This window comes from Magnolia sinica, chromosome 18 (assembly GCF_029962835.1).
Source record: "Magnolia sinica isolate HGM2019 chromosome 18, MsV1, whole genome shotgun sequence".
Lineage (NCBI taxonomy): Eukaryota > Viridiplantae > Streptophyta > Magnoliopsida > Magnoliales > Magnoliaceae > Magnolia > Magnolia sinica.
In genome coordinates, this window is record NC_080590.1 from 32,404,195 (window position 1) to 32,424,364 (window position 20,170).

General features: G+C 41.0%; 2 protein-coding genes across 11 annotated transcripts in view; one reads left to right on the forward strand and one right to left on the reverse strand.

The window, feature by feature from the left end:
• Window positions 1-1,583, forward strand: part of LOC131232500 (GPI-anchor transamidase) — a 34,426-nt gene extending 32,843 nt beyond the window's left edge. For 2 of the 4 annotated variants that reach the window (XM_058228775.1, XM_058228773.1), the window contains 2 exons: window positions 489-677; window positions 1,029-1,583. In XM_058228775.1, coding sequence (XP_058084758.1) covers window positions 489-588 — 100 coding nt within the window. In that variant the 3' untranslated portion in view covers window positions 589-677; window positions 1,029-1,583. Of the gene's footprint in view, window positions 1-453; window positions 678-1,028 lie in introns of those variants that run through there. The other 2 variants (XM_058228774.1, XM_058228776.1) reach the window with 2 other exon arrangements.
• A 2,734-nt stretch (window positions 1,584-4,317) lies between these two features.
• The window catches only part of LOC131233049 (TNF receptor-associated factor homolog 1b-like), a 45,494-nt gene continuing 29,641 nt past the window's right edge, over window positions 4,318-20,170 (reverse strand). For 6 of the 7 annotated variants that reach the window (XM_058229620.1, XM_058229619.1, XM_058229618.1 and 3 more), the window contains 4 exons: window positions 16,977-17,127; window positions 7,718-8,196; window positions 7,437-7,641; window positions 4,318-6,128 (listed from right to left, as the gene is read on the reverse strand). In XM_058229620.1, coding sequence (XP_058085603.1) covers window positions 4,746-6,128; window positions 7,437-7,641; window positions 7,718-8,196; window positions 16,977-17,127 — 2,218 coding nt within the window. In that variant the 3' untranslated portion in view covers window positions 4,318-4,745. Of the gene's footprint in view, window positions 6,129-7,436; window positions 7,642-7,717; window positions 8,197-15,968; window positions 16,138-16,213; window positions 16,677-16,976; window positions 17,128-20,170 lie in introns of those variants that run through there. The other variant, XR_009165068.1, reaches the window with a different exon arrangement.

Here is a 20,170-nt window from a genome sequence, read left to right on the forward strand (position 1 = left end):
AGCAAGGCAACCAGATTGTGGACTTGTCCTATTTGTGACCTTGAAAAAAGGAGAGTTAAAAAAAAAAAATAATAATAATAATAATAATAATAAAATAAACAAGAAGAGCAATGGTCCCCATTCATCTGGAGAAACTCACAGCAACCGAATGCACACAATTGTGGGATCAATATAAGTTCTGGTTGCCACATGTATTATGGAAACATCAGCTTATAGAACTTCTAAGAAGAATGTACAGTAATAGCGGTTTCTATTATATTAATTGTTTTTCATTTAGTTCTTGATCTATGATTTTGATGTCCTTCTCTACCAATCTCCAATTTTCCATAGCATCAGAGCGGCAGAGCCATCATGGAGTTTTGACTTTGACGTATTTAGATGGCTAAATTATAATGGAGAGTGAACTAGTCTTGTTCAATTCATCATGGTATTTGGTTTTCTTTTCATCAACAGGAATCACCTTCTTAGAAATTTGTCTCTCTTACCAGGTTCCTGTCACAAACTTTTTTGGGTCAGTCATGGAAACGATTCACACGGACTCATTTTATACAGGCTTCTCAGGCAAAGATCCCAAAATATCACCAATGAAGATGCCGTCAGATCCCACAGCTATCATGACCGAGTGAAGAACATTGACTAGCACAACTGATGACAAATTAAGTAAGCTGATCACAGAGGTGAGTCTTGTAGCACTCTTGATCTATCCATCAAAGGGGTTTCGTTACCATTACAACATTATTTATGAGAACTGTGATAAGTGTACTTGCGTGGCAAGACGGACGATTTAGAATCCTACTCTCCCCAGAGGCCCACATGTGTCAAAGGTTCCGGGCTGTTTATCCAGCAAGCCACCATGTCTATGATGTGCCCTGAAGATCAGGGCATGACACATTAATGGTTGAGCCATCCGATAGACGGCCTGATATTGAACACTCACATCATTGGTATGTGTGGGATTGAGTAGGATCGGAATCCTGGTCACCATTAATATGCAATCTTTCTAAGCAGCTAAGAGTTCTGATCTGCAGGAGCATTGCATTGTTCACCATATATGGAAGTTTTTGGAGAAAGAGTTGAAGAAGGTTGACGACGTTGACACCTTTGTGCAGTATGGTTTGGCGGCAATGGTCGTAATGGTCACAGTTTCCACTTGGCTATCACGGTAAGCATACGAGGCTATGCGTGTGTGAAGGAAACATGCATGTTTGTATATCACCATATCATCTGAGCAGCTGGGGTCTTTGATTACGGTTTATCTTCTTTTAACCCTCTCAAATGTGGTAGTAGTAAAAGCCAGAAGGTCCCAAAGACCCCTTTCAAGTTGGCAGCAAACTGGAAAGAAGAGTGAAAAAACAGTGTCCATTTGACCTTTGATGAGTGGATGTAAACCAAAACACAAACTGCAGTATACATGCTTCCTCCCATCCACAAGTGATGGTCCTGTCCTGTAAGTAGTGCTAAACATGTCTGAGATGAAAATGGCTCCTGCCAGTGGATGGGATGGGCAGGCAGCATTTTTTTGTTGTACATCTAAACTCGCCCTTCTGTAGTAGTTTTGAGGATGTTTTTGCTCTTGCTCTTAATCCATCTTCCTGCAGTATTTACTTAAAAAAGTCTATCATCCATCATTTGGCCTTTAGCTGTTGATCATGACTTCAATATGCACGTCAGTGCATGCCATCTTCCACCATTATGAGGCAGGTAGTGGGAATCCATCAGGCATTTCAAAATGTGGATTTTCAAATGCTTGTCAAGAATCCTATTCACCGTTAGTGAATGATGGGAGATGTGTGCACACAGACTCTTGGCGCACACTGCGCATACAATCTTTTCCCCAAGTTATAGTCTCATTTGTAGACATTGTTCAAGAACTGAAGTTTTAACTGAAATGTCCAGCCGGATCAGGTCGACTCAACAAATCTTTGATAATTAATAATGAGTAATGATCTAGTGGGCTAAGCGCATAGAAACCTCGCCATGCACATAGTTGCATTCAGCCTTGTTGGCATCCATGTCACCTATCTGAACTGTCTATTAGCTTCAGTCCCTTTCTTCTTCTTTTTTTCCCTTTGTGGCAAAAATCACATGAATCAGATGGTTCTAAACACAGATGCTTGGGCCCATCTTCTGCATCTGTTCTGCATGCTGCTAATTGGATGATTTGGATAATCTGTTCAGTATGAAATTTTCAGGGGAGCCAATGAAGAGAGCATTTGACCTATTTGAAAGTCTGGATAGCTAACGTGGATGCCACGAGTCCAAACGAAACTGTGCATGGGAAGGGTCCCATACACAGCCCACTGGATAACTACTCTTTAATACTTAGAATGGTCATGTTCAAGAATACAAGCGAATTTCTAGGTGCCTAGAATCCTGGTCAGGACTTATGCCATGACACGGCACTGAGTTGAGTTTCCCCTTCCAGTTTTGAGTTGTCGGAAGCAAGATCTGTGAAGAGAATTGTAGGGTTAAACTCTTAATTAATACCCTAGAATATAAAAGGCTAAAAAGGCCATTCAGATTGGAAGATAAATATATATATATATATTCCTTACCTTCTATTTATAGCTTGCAGATCCAGTGTCAGGATCTTCTGACTGGGAAGACTTTTTGGACATCCATGTCTGGGTTCCCAAGCCCTCCACTCAACTGAGAATTGGATCATTACGGCACCCGGATGCATAAAATCTCTCCCCCTCTTCGTGTGTACAAGACATTGAACCTGTCCAGGTGGGCCAAACCGTTGAAAACAATGAAAAATACAAATAGAACCTATAAATTTCTAGTGGTGGGCACACCTAACTGTTGGATTTGGTAGATTCTTGCGTCACACTTGATGCACAGGGTAGAAGGTATACACACACCATAGTTAGCCCCGTAAATGTGTTGAGGTTGTGCCATGGAAAACCAATGTTACATGTGGGTTTGAGAGGTGTGTCCTCTGATGCTCGCGCTTGGGTTCTCGAGATTGGACACAACAATGTAATAGCTAAGGGAGAGTTGTGCTCCATGGATCTTATTGCATTGGCCATGATCATAAGTTTCTTGAACATACTTGCAATGGGATTGAATTGTCATCTTATGGGAGAGGACTAGCTTGGTGTGAAGATGGATAGTCTCCGTTCATTTGTCCTTGGAGCCAACTTGGTACTGGTTTGCCTCATTTTCTACCCCTAGTGAGTGTGTGTGAGTGTGTCATGAATGGTTACTAGGATTGGCCCAAATTGCTTAAAGTATGGAGCCAGAGAGACTCATCATGCTCCGACTTGAATACTTTTGTGATGGCACTTGTTCCATCAAAATTTTTATGTCTAGAGGATATGTGGATAAACTTTTTACACGTCCACACACCCAGTGTGTGGCTCTGCTTCACGGATGCTTAGGTTACATCTAGACCCTACTAAGATTTTGATGGTGGCTCTCTACCCTATTCATCTAGAAGAGGTTGCGTTCTGAGATTGACATTGGTGATTCTGCTTTACGTATGAGTAGGGTTAAATTAGATTTTTATATTTTTTTAGAGAGAAGCTTTTTAGATGAAGATCCTGTAAATATAATGAATTGGATTTTTTAAAAACCCTTTTATTCCATTATGCTTTAAAATCGAAGCTGAAAAAATGTACCCAAACTCAAGTGGTGAAGTGCACCTGATGATTTAGATTGGGTTGCTTTTTCAGAATCTCACTTGATGAATAAATAGGATGTCATGCATATCTGTGGGCCCACACAAAATCCAGGCTCTCCAACATAAGTCCACTCCCATTGTTTTCCATTGGAGTGCCCACAAGACAGATACAATACAAACCATGTGAAGCAGACTTCCAACTATTTGCGCCAGAACAGTAATGAAAAACATTTGACGCCAGAGAGATCACGATTGGGGGCATGTTTGTGCAATTACAGAAGGTGATTGAATGCTGAAAACGAACACATTGGAAACTGGTAAAATCAGTATAAGTGCTGCTGCTACCTTGCAAATGAAGAAAACCCCTTTTAAATTAAGGATAAACTGAGGCAAACCAAATCGACTACATGGCTCATACAACAGATGGTTCTCAGGCTATCCTTCGCTCTTCGTGGACCATCAGGTATCAGGCATTAAAGCAACAGCACACTGCTCTTTCCTCTTGGATGCGTCATAGACTAGAATCCTATTTTCTTGAATTCCACAAATCAGTGTGGGAGTATACCATCCCCAATCACCAACCTGGGAAATGAAATCCACCAACCAGTCCGAACATACACGTACCAAGACATTCTTCCAAGGTAATGATGATCTTTATTTGGATCAGATAAATCAAATTTAAACAGGAGAGCTAAAAGAAATAAACCCCCATTCATTCAAAGAAAAAGCAACAGATAAGGACATCAGTTTCCAATTTAATCATCAAACCTGGCCCGTATAGATTTCTGGGCACCATTTCAAAGATTGAACCAACAAATTCTACATCACAACATCAACATGGGTCAACTTGAGGCAATCACACATTCGCTCAGACGTGCAGGATGGCTCGGAAATTCCAGCAACATATCAGCAGTCTTCTATTTGGAAGAAAACGATAAGCAAACATGCCGGGGCAGAGACCATAGGCAAATGTAGGCATCATCACTCTTTACAAAATAGTTCTTTTTTTCCTTAACAAAGATTACACCTCACTCCAAAGCTGAGAGACCGATAATTTCCTCAAATACATTATTATAATTGATGACAATTAATTGCAAGGGAACTCTGAGCTGGGGGGCCTTCAGTGCCCATTTGCCGGCCTGAATACGGAGAACCCATTAACCCCGCATGCCAAATTCGAGTAATCTGGCAAATGGAATGGGTACCCATCACCTTCCAGGTTCCTCATACCGAGTAAAGAAAGATCAGCACCTTCCAAGGCCCACTGGTTCTGCATCATCCCATCCATCTGCCCATTTGTGTAGCTTGACAGACTGACTTGAGGCTCGACTACCCTCAGTCCACTGTAAGGCATGCTAGAAGAGCCGTAGATCCTATCAATTCCATCATCAGGATACCTTGCTGTGCGATCAAACCTGCAACAACTGATCGATGAGCCCACATCTGCCATGCCCCCATCGCCAGGGAATGTGAGCTGCCGGTTAAAACTGTGGTGGCATCCACCGTTGGAACCCTGGATTGCTGCACCCGCCTTTCCAGTGCCTTGCTCCTCATCAAGTAGGTAATTGATGATGTCAAGGTGCGGGAACTCATCCGCTGATGTACCCTGTGATTGGCGGGGCAAGGTACCAGCTCGCACTTCATTAGCATAGTATGTTCGGGACCTGCTGCTGCCTGAACCGTACAAGTCAAGGCCTGCAATGTCATTCAGCAGTGATGGGCCACATGCCATGCCGTTTGTCTGCTGTTGGGAGCAGTCAATCCATTGTGGCTGACTGTGCAGAATTCCCGGCATCACATTGCCAAAATTATAGCCCGGCCTGACTTGATCCTTCCTAGCAGAGCTCTGAGGTGAAAGCATTGATGGGGAAGCCAAGACAGGAGGTTGAGAATAAGATGGGGATGGACTTGTGGAACATGAAGAGGGTCGAGAAGCAAAACTGGCAGAACTCGCACCCACAGTTCTCCCCGTTATGGCATTTCGGTATGACTGAGGAACGTAACTATGCGTGACCGGCAATGGGTCGGTTCCTAAACGGCCTGCTGCACTCACCGACCGCGATAATAATGGCATGGTCTGAACCACAGATACGACAGGTGCATTCGGCCTGGGAGCAGGGATGAGGGGCGCGCTTGATGGCCTTGACATAGCTGATGCTTGTTGAGTTGCAGGCTTCTCGATCGGTGCACTTGTAGCCTTTGGAGGAGTAGCAGGTTTTTGAGTATCTGATTTCAAGATGGAGGGAATTTGGGGCGACCTTGTTATTAGATGAACTGCTTTCTCTGGTTGGCTCGGACTGTTAGAAGATGCTGGCCTAATGACAGCTGGTTCAGCTGCAGCTGTCGTTTCAACAGCCTGCTTTGGCTGAGACCTGGAGGGTGTGTTTCTCATTGGATTGCTGGGAGAAGGCAACGCTTCTGTTGTCCTTTGCTTGGGAGATCCATCCACATCAACCTGGTCCTTGACATGCAGCTTTTTTTGCAGTGACACGACTTCTTCTTCCTGATGCAATAGCTCATAGAGTAAGAACGTGAAAAGATAGCATGAAAATTCAAAAACAGTATAATAAGGCCCAAGGTGTTCCGTATCCGTTACGATACGGCCGTAAAGGCCGATACGTATAGGTAACGGCTGTGACCATTACACAATACAGGGGTGAAACGAGGCAATTGGTTTTTGGGACCATATCAACTGTTACGGGAGTCGTAATGGCCTTTACAGGGCATAATGACCGTTATCCCCGTAACGGTTGAAAAATGCTGCTTTTTTTAATCCATTTTCTCAATTTCCCGTTTTTCTTATCCTAAAAACTTTCCTAGATTTTCTACGGCAGATTTTCGACCACTCTTACTATAGTTTTTAGGATTAAAACCGTAGATTTAAGTGATTTGGGAGAATAAAAGCTTCGAGGCAATTTTTTAAAAAAATTGAAAAAAGTGGTATTTATGCCTTTCTTTTCCTATGTCTAGTTCTAATGCGTGATTATGATGTGTAAATATTAGAGACACATAATCATGTTCATAAATTCACTAGATATAACACTCACCAAAGAGTGGACCGTTATACTATCATCAATATGTTAAAAATTTTAAAAAAAATTAAAATTTAAAATTTAAAAAATAATAATAATAATTTAAAAAAACAAAAAAAAAAAAAAAAAAAAAACGAGTACATATTTGGAATATTTACATTATTCTAATTTTTCTAAATATTTTTCTAGAATTTTTCGGGCAATTTTTTTTCAACCCGTATCGGTAACGGTGGTGACCATTACCAATACGGAATACACTAAGTGCATGCTTGACAGCAAGTTCCATAACTAGCATTGTCTGCAAATGGGACGCACATGAGTGCATATGTAAAATGGGCTTCAACTAGTGCAAGATCCAGCCTCTTCGTCAGGTAGTCTACCACTGTTAACATGCCCTGGCCCAATATCAGGCTGGTACATCCACCATCTGGAGTGTACCTGTAATATGGACTCTTGGTCCTCCAACCTCACATTTCTCCAACATGTGGTCCATCTGATGAACATATCAACCTGAATTCTGGGCCAGGGAATCTTTCCCATGGGCCACACCTAACATATGGCCCGGTTCTAACACGCGTCATGTTAGCACATGAGTGGTGAGCCCCCCTTTTCATTTCATTTGCATGAATTCAATTAGCAGGGCCTTTACTAGGATATCTCAATGCTCAGAAGCTAACATGCTGATTCGTGCCATGATCTTCAGATATGATTTTCTTAGCCCCACCTTTCCGTCTTATTGTTTGAAAAGAGAAAAAGTAAGAAAATAAGTATAATTGCACCTTTTCAACTAGATGTTGCTCAAGCCACTGTATTCGACCCTTCAAGGAGAGAAGGAAAGCCTCTGATTCTGGTTCATCCCCACCACAACTGCCAGTCGCATCACGCAGCGCTCCCACATCGCTAGATGGATCTAATTGCGGATTATATGGATCATTGCCCCAAGAATTCTGCTGGTGTGTGTCTTTGTTACGCTGTTTCTTCCCTCTGCAAAATCAAACCAAAGCTCAAACACAAACCACTTATTTCAGCCATGCAACCACAGAACTGAAACTGAATTTACCTGCTAGGTGATGTTAGACCTTTGTAGTTTGGCAAGGAGTTCCCTTTGTATGGCCCATTCATCACAACAGATGGGACCGAGTCTGTCGAACATGTTGAAGAACTGTCGTCCATAATGGATGGGCTCTTCTTCTCTGCTCCCCCATTTTGTACAGGCAAGCAGCTCACCCCGCTGCAACTAGCTTCAGTGGAAGGATGGATCTCTGATGTATCTGTGTCCCAATTGACAGGACTGGCATCTCTATCCTCTAAATCGGGTTGAAGTGTTTCGGAAACATCATCTCCAGTGTCGGACACATTAGAAACATCTTCTGGTGTGTCAAGATTCTCGAGAATGGGCTGTGCCTGCTTCAGAGGGAAGTCCTCCAAGCTTCTTTCAGCAGAAGGGGTCTCTCCTTGGTGCTTCTCTTGCACCATCACATCCAACTTCTCTTCCCTCCCTCGATCTTTTCCTTTGCGGCTGCTCCGCCTCTGTTTAGCCTGGACCAGAATGTGTGTGTATGTGAATTGTGAAGACGGTGTGAAAGTTCAAGCCTTTAAGAGAAATGAAGTAATGTTTCCAGTTTAACGGTTTAACGAACAGTTATGCTATGAACTCTCTTTTCTAGTTAAAGATGGAAAGGCAGATGAGTATAAGATGGGGGATGTCTTCAAATTCCCATGCCCTTTAGCTCATTCCATAGGATTTTTCGTTATGGCCTCGCATGATGGGTATGGAGAGTCTGAAGGCAAGATTTTGTGGCAGCTCTTGTTGGCAGTTTTGTGGTCATTATGTGCAGAGTGGAACTGTCGGGGCAGTTGTAAAGAGGTCTTCAAAATAGCAAAATTATCTGTGTAATCACATGAGCAAAACCCTTTGGATATTTGTGATGTGTGGGTAATGTAGCTTTGTATGGGGTGTGGACTTTTCAACTTCACTTTGGTTAATAAAGTTTCAGTTATCTATCAATAGAAAAGGGGAAAAGAAATGGATGATTCTAACCATTTCACGGGAGCAGTTTCGATGGAGTAATAGAGTGTTTTGATACTTCATGTAGCTTTTGTTTCTCTTTGTATTGGGAGTGATGATTCATCACCATCGCCCCCTCCGATTTATGTTTCTTTCTTCTTCTTTTTTTTTTCAGTTCGATAGTAACTCTCATTTCTCCCAAAAATAATAAAAAATAAATAATCCAGCCAATAATTCAACTTGATGGACAAAAAAACCTCCATTTAGGCAATTAGAATGCTCAGACTGCTGAGAATTTTCCAGTGTGGTCCATCCATGGTGGAACCTGCCAGATGAGTGGCACTGAGTTTGTAAACATGTCGCAAGGAGGTGTGTGACATAACCTGATGTTACCAAATCCTTTTGTGCTTGCACCAACTGTGAATGTCAACTATTATCTAGTCTAACTGGGGATAGAATAGATGAACTCGCCGACCCATTGCAGGTGCCTACAACCAGGTAATAGATGAAGAGTCTTCGTAAGATCAGGATGTGGAGTAGGGATGCATGTCTAGATTTCCATGAGACTAAGCAACCTCTAGGGAATAGCAGTCAATTGCTTTCCATCTGTACAGTTCCCAAATAGAATCAACAAGCATTTGACCATCCTGAGAAAATGGAAAATTTGCGGATCCAGAATTACAACTTTGGATTTCTAATATGATCACATGTTACTTTTCTCCATCATAAAATTCTGATAAATCCAGGAGGGATAAATAAAGTTAGATACTTAAGCAAGAATCATCTATGAAGCAGGTTGCACTAGGAAACTGATACGTGCCCTGCTATTAGTATCAAACCAAGTCTGAGTGTAAAGACATTTAAAAGAGAAGCTAGTTGCCAACAAAATCTTGTCAGGAGGGCCATTCCAATGATTTCACCATCATCCTATGCTATGTTAGTCAGGTGAAAAGCCTAACCCAGCCTGAAGGCAGATTCAAAAGGTAGAAGATAACAGGCTAAGGTGGTGTCTGGATGTACATCTGCATTGAATTGTGAACAATACATTAAGTTCGATTGAGAGGGACTGATTTGTAATGATGTTTCCTAGTATTCATAATGAAGTAGGATGATGGTATTAAAAGCCAGTTATGTTTACGACCTTTACAGCTGTTACATAAAGAAAACAGTTACCCTCGTTACGCGATACAGGGTGAATCAGTCTATTATAAAAGAAGAAGAAGAAGAAGAAGAAGAAGGGCCATAATGACTCATGTCGGCTGATAAACCATTACAGGCCAATCCAACCATAAAGGATCCATTTGAAAATATTTCATTTTCAATTTTCTCTCGTTTTTCCACTTCTTTATTCATTTCAACCAAAACATATTTTGAGTGGGATTCAATGGACCAAAGCAGAATAGACAATTTTGGGGAATATGGAAAAGGGTAAATTACCACTTGTTATCATTTTGTTTTTCATCTTTGTTTTGTTGTAATTACATGTAGCGGTATCTAATCCACCAAATCATGATTGACTTGTGTTTGATTAGGGCCTATTCGTCAACAAGTTGACACTACCCTACAAACAACATTCTTACCAAAGAATGACTTGTTGCACCATCAAATACATCTAGAAAACCTTTTTTTTTAAAAAGAACACATATGGGATCCTCACATTTTTTTTATTATAGAAATTTACCAATAATTTTCTAGATTTTTTCCCAGAGAAAAAACGTTTCAGCCGTTACAATGTGGATATGCTGGCTATTACCGTTATGTGATACCTTGAGTAAAATTGCAATTGAGTTCATTTCAAATCCCAACTTTTTTTTCAAAGCTGCAGCCAAAAAAATTGTATTAAAAGGGATAAAAAGCTAAAATTACAAGGATGATGAGGAATCATTTGCTTGATACAGATGAGACACTCCCCCCCCCCCCCCCCCCCCCCCCCCCCCCCCCCCCCCCCCACCGAAAATAAATTTCTCCATGCGAATCCAAGAAAAGGGTCAACCTCACCCAATTAATTATGAGAATCTTAGCCTTTTATGGAAAACTGCTTGCAGATAGCACAGCTTTCTGACAGTTCTGCCCATCAAATGGTTACAAAAGACGATTGCGCTTACCATGCTGCTACAACGGTAGGTTAAGATCCCCAATGGAAGACGGCATAACCCAATCAAGACCATGCTGACTAATAAAGTTCCACCAGATCTCCTAGTTGAATAGCGTAAGAACAAACGATCCACTGACTCAGCCTCTCACAGACACATAGGACAACCATTTCTAATGATCATCTGCCTCTTAAATAAATTATCCATGGCAAATACCTTGTTCATCCCAATGAACCAAGCAAAAGGATAGCACTCGAGGAGGCCCCATGAACTACCATCTTTGATCAATAGGATCCTGGATCCTAGAGGGGAACGGTAATTGACACATAGAATGATTCGAAAGAAACCGCCCAATTTCTCAGGTGAACATGCTCATCTATCATTCTCGGGGTCCAAGAAACCTGGTTATGCAACAACTCCATAAGGCCAACAAATTCAACAATCTCATCATTGGTCAAAGCCCTTCGCAATCTAGGATCCCAAACAATCCTATCTCCTTTCTTTGAATGGCAGTAGGATATGAATTCCTCCAATGCCTGAATAACCTGGGGAAAGGGAAAGCCAACTAGAGGAGGCCTATCCTCACACTATGTCCTCCAAAACTGAATGCAAGCACTGAACCTTAGAAGAAATAACAATTCCCAATTGAATAGAAGACCACTTTGAACATTGGTTTCCAGAGAAGCCAGTACTAAGATTATTGCCAAGTGAACCAATCCCCTGCCTTGACTCCTTAATTGTGTGGTATATCACCTTCCAGCAAAAACTCTCTTGATCTCTTCCCCAAACCCCTAATCTCCACAAGAAAGTCATATTCATGAACTTAAAGACTCCTAATCTCTAAACCGCCAAACTCCTTTGACTTGCAAGCCTCGTCCCAATCAGTGTTTTAAATATCGATAGTATCGGCCGATATACTATCGATATATTGGCAAATACCATCGATTTTGCAACCAGCCGATATGAAACAGGGGGGAGTTGAAGAACTCACCCGTATTGTTGAATATATCATAATGTATTGATGATATATTGAATTTTTCACTGTTATAAAATGCTCAATATGGGTCAATACATGCCCTGCCGCTAGAAAATGGCCTATGTATCAGCTGGATGTCGATGGACCCAAATAGCATGGGGCACGTGGAATCCCGTGCGAATCAGCAAGGACCACCTTGCAAGACTAAATACTCTTGGGTGACCGATAGCGAAGTAGTACCATGAGGGAAAGGTGAAAAGATCCCCCATCGGGAAGTGAAATAGAACGTGAAACCGTGAAGCTCCCAAGCAGTGGGAGGAGAAATCTCTAACCCCGTGCCTGTTGAAGAATGAGCCTGATCAATGATGTCAATGCTGTGAAAGCCCTCTTGCGAAAAACAATGGAAAATAGCCAAAATTCAAAAAAAGGAAAAACATTCTTTAAAAATTTTCAGAGTAATTTCTAAGGGGATCTCGACCAATCATTTTCATTTGTTTGGGGAAAAAAAAAAGGATTTGAGTGGGTAAATCAAGATCACAGAGCATATGGTACAAGAAACCTAGGAGAGTCTTGGTGAATTTAAATTACTTCGAATTTGACCAATGAGGTTAGTAATCCATGATTTTGCATATTTTGTGTGCTCGATCATGGATTTTGACATGTGATACAGTTTTGGGAAAAATTGGAGTAATTGGGGAAAATCCTAAAATTTCCAGATTTCACCCATTTAACCAGCAATTAGAGTGTGGAAAAATCATGTTAGTGCTTGAAGGTTGATCTACAAATTGATAAAAGTTCTTGAAATTTTTGAAAACAAATATTTTTATTAAAAAATATTGAAAAATAAAAATAAAAATTTTAAAAATTACACTAACCAACAATATGTTTTCATAATATTTATGTATTGATGAGTCTATGCTGAAGTTCTGCAAATTGATAAAAGTTCTTGAAATCTTTGAGAACAAATATTTTAACCAAAAAATATTGAAAAATAAATAAATATTTTTTTTAAAAAAATTACACTAACCAATAATATTTGTTCATAATATTTATGTATTGATGAGTGTATGTTGATCTTAACATCAGCTACACTCATCTATTTATTTTCAAAAATAAATTTAATTTTTTTAATTATAAAAATAATTTTAAAATAAATGAATTGTACACTATAGGGCAGATTTAGTGCAAGTAATTAATTCATTCAATGTCCTAATAAATGATATGAATAATAGAAATATTAGTGATTTTTATATTTATTATTTAATATTTTAATTTAAAATTAAATAAATATTGTGAAAATATTTGAGATGATATTATTTGCCAATTCAGGGAAGAGCAATACTATGGTCATCCACATGGAGATGAAGATAATGACTTGAGCCACTACGTAAAACCATGTGATTTGAGGCACAGCCGCACAGCTGTATTTTGGACAGGGCTATATTTTTCCTTTTTGGTTGTTTGATGTAATGGTTATATTTCCATACGTCTTCTATAGCTTATAAATTATATGACAGCGGATAGTTTAGGACCCTACACAAAGGAAACACATTATGTGTACTGGTTTTTTGTAATTTTTTTACTTCTAGGTGTGTAATGATGTTTATTTTAACAAATCCTGAACTTCCATTGAAAAAAATGACTAATTTCCCAATGTTTTCCAAAAACAGCGATACGTTCTGCAGTACATGCAATACCAATATGTTTCCGTATCCCAAGGGTGCAATACATCGATACAAATACTTACATCACGTGGCTCAACTAATTATTTACAGCAAACACATCACAAGGAAAGTCCCTCTAAATCCTTTCTGACTTGTCAACGATGCTTTCCGGGCATCGGAATAGATAAATGAAATACAACGGCATGTTGAAAAGGTTACATCTAATCAAGGTGATGTGCCCCCTCCTAAAGATAGGTAGTGGCTTTTCCAACCCGAATATTTTCTATCTATTCTTACTACCATGTCCTAGAGATGTTTAGCCAGCTTCCTGATGCAAAAATGGACACCGAGATTGGTTGAGGAGATCTTTCCCTATTTACAACAAAAGGGGTGAGTAAAGAGTTCAACCTCAGCCTTACTCATGCAAACATCTATCAACTCAACTCTTTTGGAGATTTAGCTTTTGACTAGAGACCACCTTAGTGAGGACCTTTCTCAAGATTGTTGACTTGATCCTTGTCCACTTGACAAAAAAGAATTGTGCCATCAGCAAATTTAAGGTGAGTAATCTAGAAGTTGGCATGTTCCACTGAAAAACCATTGATTACACCATGATCTCTTGCCCTTTCAAACATTTTCCAAAAGACCTTTGCGACAACCACAGAGAAATAGAGGGGGTCTCCTTGCTTTGAGCCCTCAATTACTCCTAAAGAAACCTTTAGCTGTTGTTTGGATATAAGGCATCTCAACCACCGGAAATCTGGATGTCCGCTAAGTGCTCGATTCTTTCATTTGGGGGCCATTAGAAATCGTGAGAACTGGTTATTGTAAAGCCTGTAGGGCATATCCCAAGCCCCAATAGTAGGGAACTGGGATGCCCAAAGAGAAAGTGGATTGTCACTTTCGATTGGCACTATCTATTCTCCACCCTAACCTGCGAGTGCACATAACTACATACTCCCTCCTCTCCCGTTCTCTCCCCATTTCGAATCCCATTCCAACCCTATCATCTCAAAATCCTCTATTGAGAAACCCATTTCAGAACCACATATCTTCAACACAGGACCCAACCCCAATAGTAGGGAACTGGGAAAGAGAGAGTGGATTGTCACTTTCGATTGGCACTATCTATTCTCCACCCTAACGTGCGAGTGCACATAACTACATACTCCCTCCTCACCTGTTCTCTCCCCATTTCTTGAGAAACCCATTTCGGAACCACATATCTTCAACACAGGACCCTACCCATCGGGATTTTACTACGAGTACCAAGCACTTGTCAGAATTTTAGGATGCGTACCATCTGACTGGTCACAATGACTGCTCCGCTCATAGCTTTGTCTGGCTAGCCAGCGGCAAAAACAAAAAAAGAATCTAATCCCTATTTTTTTTTTTTTGGTTTCTAGGGGTGGGTCAAACCTGTGAGAGACGGACTCCAGAATTTCATATTTGCCACCAGTGGTTGTGACAGTCATGAACATGAACACCAACCTCCATCAGCAAGCTAGATGGCTGATTACAGATATCCCTTTCCCCGTTTAAGGGAGCCCAACCACAGGAATTTGTCAAAGGTGCATGTGAGTTTGATGTGTTGCATGCCGGACAGGTGATGTTTGATTGTGTCCAATAATGTGCTGCCTATCTGACAAGCTATGAGAAATAGCAGCCATGGTGGCTAGCAGGAAGGATCTGATACAACCACTCTGCATTATGCTTGATGCAACGTCTAGTCCTAATTGATCTGGACCTTCCATCCAGTAGGTGTTACCCTGGGATTCCCCTACTGGGATTCCCTAAAGATCATTTGATCAGATGATTGTGACTATCAAGACACTTCAATTGGTTGTCTAAGAGGAGGCACTATTGTTGTTTTGGCTTTTGCCTAGGATGTAGTGGACAAATGGGCCCTTCCATTCAGTGGCCCATAATAACAACCAAAAGAAATAGCTGTGGCCCAACCTGCGGACCATGATGAACCCCTCCTTAGCTTCACAGTAGACATGTTAAGATCTGTTTGCTATGACCTGTGGAGAAAAAAGAAGAAGAAGCAAGGCTCATTATGGATGTCATGCTCATGTGCCTGAGGTGGATAAAAGTGGGCCAAAAGTCATAACCATCCAAAATATACCCAGTGAACCACATGTGGATGCCATCAATTCATAACCATGCATCTGGTAAAGTATTAGTAGATTCATAAGCATGCATTAGGACACCATCAAGTCATATCTGTCCCCCAATTCATTTCTACTCATGCACCATATGTGTGTAAATTTCACACAGCTAGGCAACATCCAGTTTGCTCATAACTTCGATCACACAATAACCATTTTTATATAAAATTTGAGTTTCGTCAGAAGGAATAGTGTGCCAAACTTATCCATTCAAATTATTAAAAAGAACTAACAAAACACCATGTGATTTCCACTTTATAAGATAGCCAAATGCAAGTATTACGATCTTGGGAACCACAATGCCCTACTGTGTTGTCCAAACACAAATATCTTAATTATAGCAATGACAATACCTAGCAATTGAAATATCCATGTCATCCAAATCTTCTCAATCCAAATGACGCCTTAGGGGACCATTGACTAAAATGGCAAAATGAGCTAATCCAAACACTATTGCATCCAGCCTCTCCACTTTGTGCCAAATCACAATCGACAGCATATAAAGAACGAAATTCAGATTAACAAAATTGTAAGCTTTCTCCATATCCAGCTTGCAATGATATCCACCCTGCTAAATCAATACACTCATGAGCAATCAAAGCGTTATCCAATATTTGACTACCATGTAAAAAAGCAGATAGTACCTTCAAAATGATACCCCACACCTTCCTTCTTGGGGATGAGAGCGATAAAGGAGGCACCAATATCCTTATAATCCTTCTTTCTCATGAATCCTCACATAGAAGTACATCACATTTGCTTTAATATCCTCCCAAAAGGACCTGGAAGGAGGCTAAACTGTCCAGTTCAAGGGCCTTATCTCTCCCCAGGCTTTTAATTGCATCTACTTCTTCCACTTCTCTAAAGGTATTTCCACCTGTGTCGCGTGAGAGGCTTCAATGTGCTCAAAAACAAGATAATCCAGTCTTAGCCTAATCCATTCCTCGGCTGAAAGAAGACTAGAATGATAGTTGATGATTGCCTCACAAATGGCATCCTTCTCCTCAATTGTAACCTCATTGGTAGACCATGAGAGTATGTATACGGTTGCTTCTCCTTGCATTTGCAATGGCATCCCAACCTTTTTTAGGAATATTTAAAATCCAACTAGAAAACAATGATACAAAAATATGGAGTTCAGGCTATCAAGATTAGAATGAGGAGGTTAATTATAATTTAGTCCTTTCTTCCCTCCCTCTTAGCAAGGTGAGATGAAGCAAAAGGGCAAAGATGAGAAATCAACACCGCAAACAATGCTAAGCTACCCAAGCAATTTTGCAATTCAATTCAGTAGTTCTTCATTCAAACACAACCTAAACTGGCAACAAGGAGAAAATTCACATCAAATAGGGGTGCATGAGTCAGTTCCAATGGATAAAATCTGATCTATTTTTTTAAGATACCAACCTGCTTTTTCTTAGTTCTCTTTTCCTTTTCAGCTGCTCCACGCTTTGCCTTGAGTTCGCTTTCAGCTAGGCCTGCTGCCTCCTCCTCACGAATGAGCTCTTCTTGTCTCTTCAATGCAACAGCTTCTTGGTACGCAACTTCAACTCGATTACTGCAAGAACAAAGTGACAAAATGAAATTTAGGATTGATGTTCAAAATATTACATAACTTCAGGAATGTGGTAATTTAATTCCGGTTATCCATAATTAAATAAAGAACTCTTATGAAGAGTTTTGGTTGACTGTTGAATTGAATTGCAGTAACTTTGTTCAATAAATAAAAATATGACCAAATTGTTTTTGTGTGGGGGGGGCAGGGGTTGAAAGAAGATGAGGCAATTTATAAGGGCCAGAGGTTGAAAAGAAAAGAAAACAACAAGCAAAAAAGAAATGAAAGCACGAAAACTGGAAAGAAAAACAAAATTAGAAAAACCAAAACAGAAACAAAACTAAGACTACAAAACAGACAAACCAAACTCCCTGAAAAAAACTCCCTTAGGAAACCCATTCCCTAATATACAAATGAACCCTATTACAAGTCCCCGCTGCTCAAACTCTGAAATTTTGGAAACGACGACTATTTCTTTCCGACCAGATGGCCCAGAGAATAGCCAACAATGTGATCCTCCATCTAGAAATGCCTAAAAGAACCCCCCACGATGCCAGGACGAAAACAAACTCTCGATTGAACTAGGCATGACCCGACACACATTCGCAAATCTAAGAATACCAAACCAAACTAGTCTTGAGAAGGAGCAGTGGTTAAACAGGTAATCAACGGACTCCTTGGCTTTCAAGCGGAGAAACAAGCATTCAGCAACACAAGGGATCTCTTATTCAGGTCATCAATGGTTAGGATCCTATTTTGAGTAGCAAGCCACGCAAAAGCCACAACTTTCAGTGGAGCACCATGAGACCACAAGGAAGCCATATGACTTCAACCACCACGGGGCTCCGAATGAGACAGCACAGCATTGAACGATCTCACTGAGAAGATGCTAGACTTGCTAAACCACCAAATCATTGAAACCTGCGACCCCACCATGGGCACAATCCCCTGCAAGCGAGAGAACAAGCCCTTCAGATCATTGAACTAGAGATCATTCAAGTCCTGACAACAGGGAGGGATCCACACAATTCTTGAATCTTGGGACAAAAAACAGCTAGCAATAGAGATGTTTGTCACCAAGCAAAGGTTAGCTAGAGCAGGAAAGGATGAACGAAGTAGAGAATCCATGCACCACACATCCTCCTAGAATCCGACTTTAGAACCTTCCCCTTATAACAAAACTCAAACTCTCAACTAATAACAGAGCCACCTTGCCAATTGACTTCCAAAGAGAAGAAGTCCTATACAAAGACGAACCTCTAATCCACCATCCCATAGGGGAAGAACCGTATTTAGCCACAATGACTCTTTCTCCACAAGGATTCCACGACTATGAACCGCCAAACCCACTCACCCAACAAGGCTGAGTTCACAACCTCAACGCGCCTAATATTGAGGGATTAGGCTCCAACTCGCAATTACATTACTTACAATTGGACTTGAAAGGAAAGTAACAGTAATTCAAGGAATCAGCTTCACTGTGAAATAGCAGAAAATGGCTAGAGCAATTTAGACATTTCCTTGTTACAAAACTGAGTTTTCACAGTTCAATTCAGTCTTTCACCGGTATGTAGCCAATTTTTTTTTTTTTTAATAATTTATTATTATTATTATTATTACTATCATCATCATCATTATGATTATTATTATTATCATTATTGAAGATTGAAAATATTATTAAAAGGAGCCAACGCAACCCAAAAAAAAAAGGTAGAGGCAAACAAACAAAAGAAAGAAAGAATAATTATACAGAAAAAGAAAAACCGAAGACAGTTATAGAACTAATGCGGGGGCATTTTCACACCGGGCTCGAGTGGGGTGGCCTGTGAGAAGCAGAGGCACACTCGGGGTGGGCGGCCTGTGTGAGGCTGAGATGCGGGCCCCACCCGTGTGACTTGGGTGGCTCGTGTGAGGTGGTACCCATGTGATTTGGGGCCCACGAGGGGATTCGACCGAGGGCCTAACCCATGAGACGTGGGGCCTGGGCAATGAGATAAAGGGATTAATTCGCCATACTCTAACAATTCGAGCTTTTAGAGCAAGTGGTTAATTGTCCTACATCAAATTGGTATCAGAGCGGGAGGTCTCGTGTTCGAGACTCCTTACCAGGGGTGATTGATGCGGAGGCATTTTCACACCGAACTTGAGTGGGGTGGCCTATAAGATGCAGGGGCACACTCAGGGTGGGCGGCCTGTGTGAGGCAGGTGGCTCGTGAGATGCAGGCCTCACCCGTGTGACTCGGGTGGCTCGTGTGAGGCGGTACCCATTAGGGCTGAAAGTTGGGCGGGTTCAACCCGACCGACTTGTGACTGACCCGACTTTGGGTTGGGCTCGGGCATGATATTTCGGGTCCGATATTAAGCTTGGGCTATACAAACACCAACCCGATAAAACTTAGGTTGGGCTCGGGTTGAGGTCTCGGGTTGTCCGACCCAACCCGAACCCGATCAATATATAAGTTACTTATAAATTATAATTGAGTGTGGATCGTTTGTTTCAAAGGCACACTAGTGATGTCAAGTCTCATTTGTCCACGTCATTTCCAAGGACTCGAGCTAACAAGATATGCCAGATTTCTCTCTCCCAAATAGACTTCATGCTATGCTACATGACTTTTAAAGGAGTAGTTGTCTTATATTTTAGCTTGTTTTTTTAAAGAAAAAAAAATAAAGTTTTTTATAATGAATAATCACATAAATAATTAATAAAATTATAGATACAGAAAATAAGTCCTATATTGAAATATAATAAACTAATGTAATAACGAAAATATTAGCATGTGTATACTTGACCAACCCGATCAACCCGACCGAGCCCGCTTGGGTTGGGCTTGGGTTGAGAATTCCCAACCCGAGATTGGGTTGGGTTGGGTTAGAGTTGAGGTATAGGAACCTTGGGTTGGGTTAGGGTTGAGTACCAACCCGACCCAACCCGCCCGACTTTCAACCCTAGTAGCCATGTGATTTGGGGCCCACGAGGGGGTTCGACCGAGGGCCTAAGCCATGAGACGTGGGGCCTGGGCAATGAGATAAAGGGATTAATTCG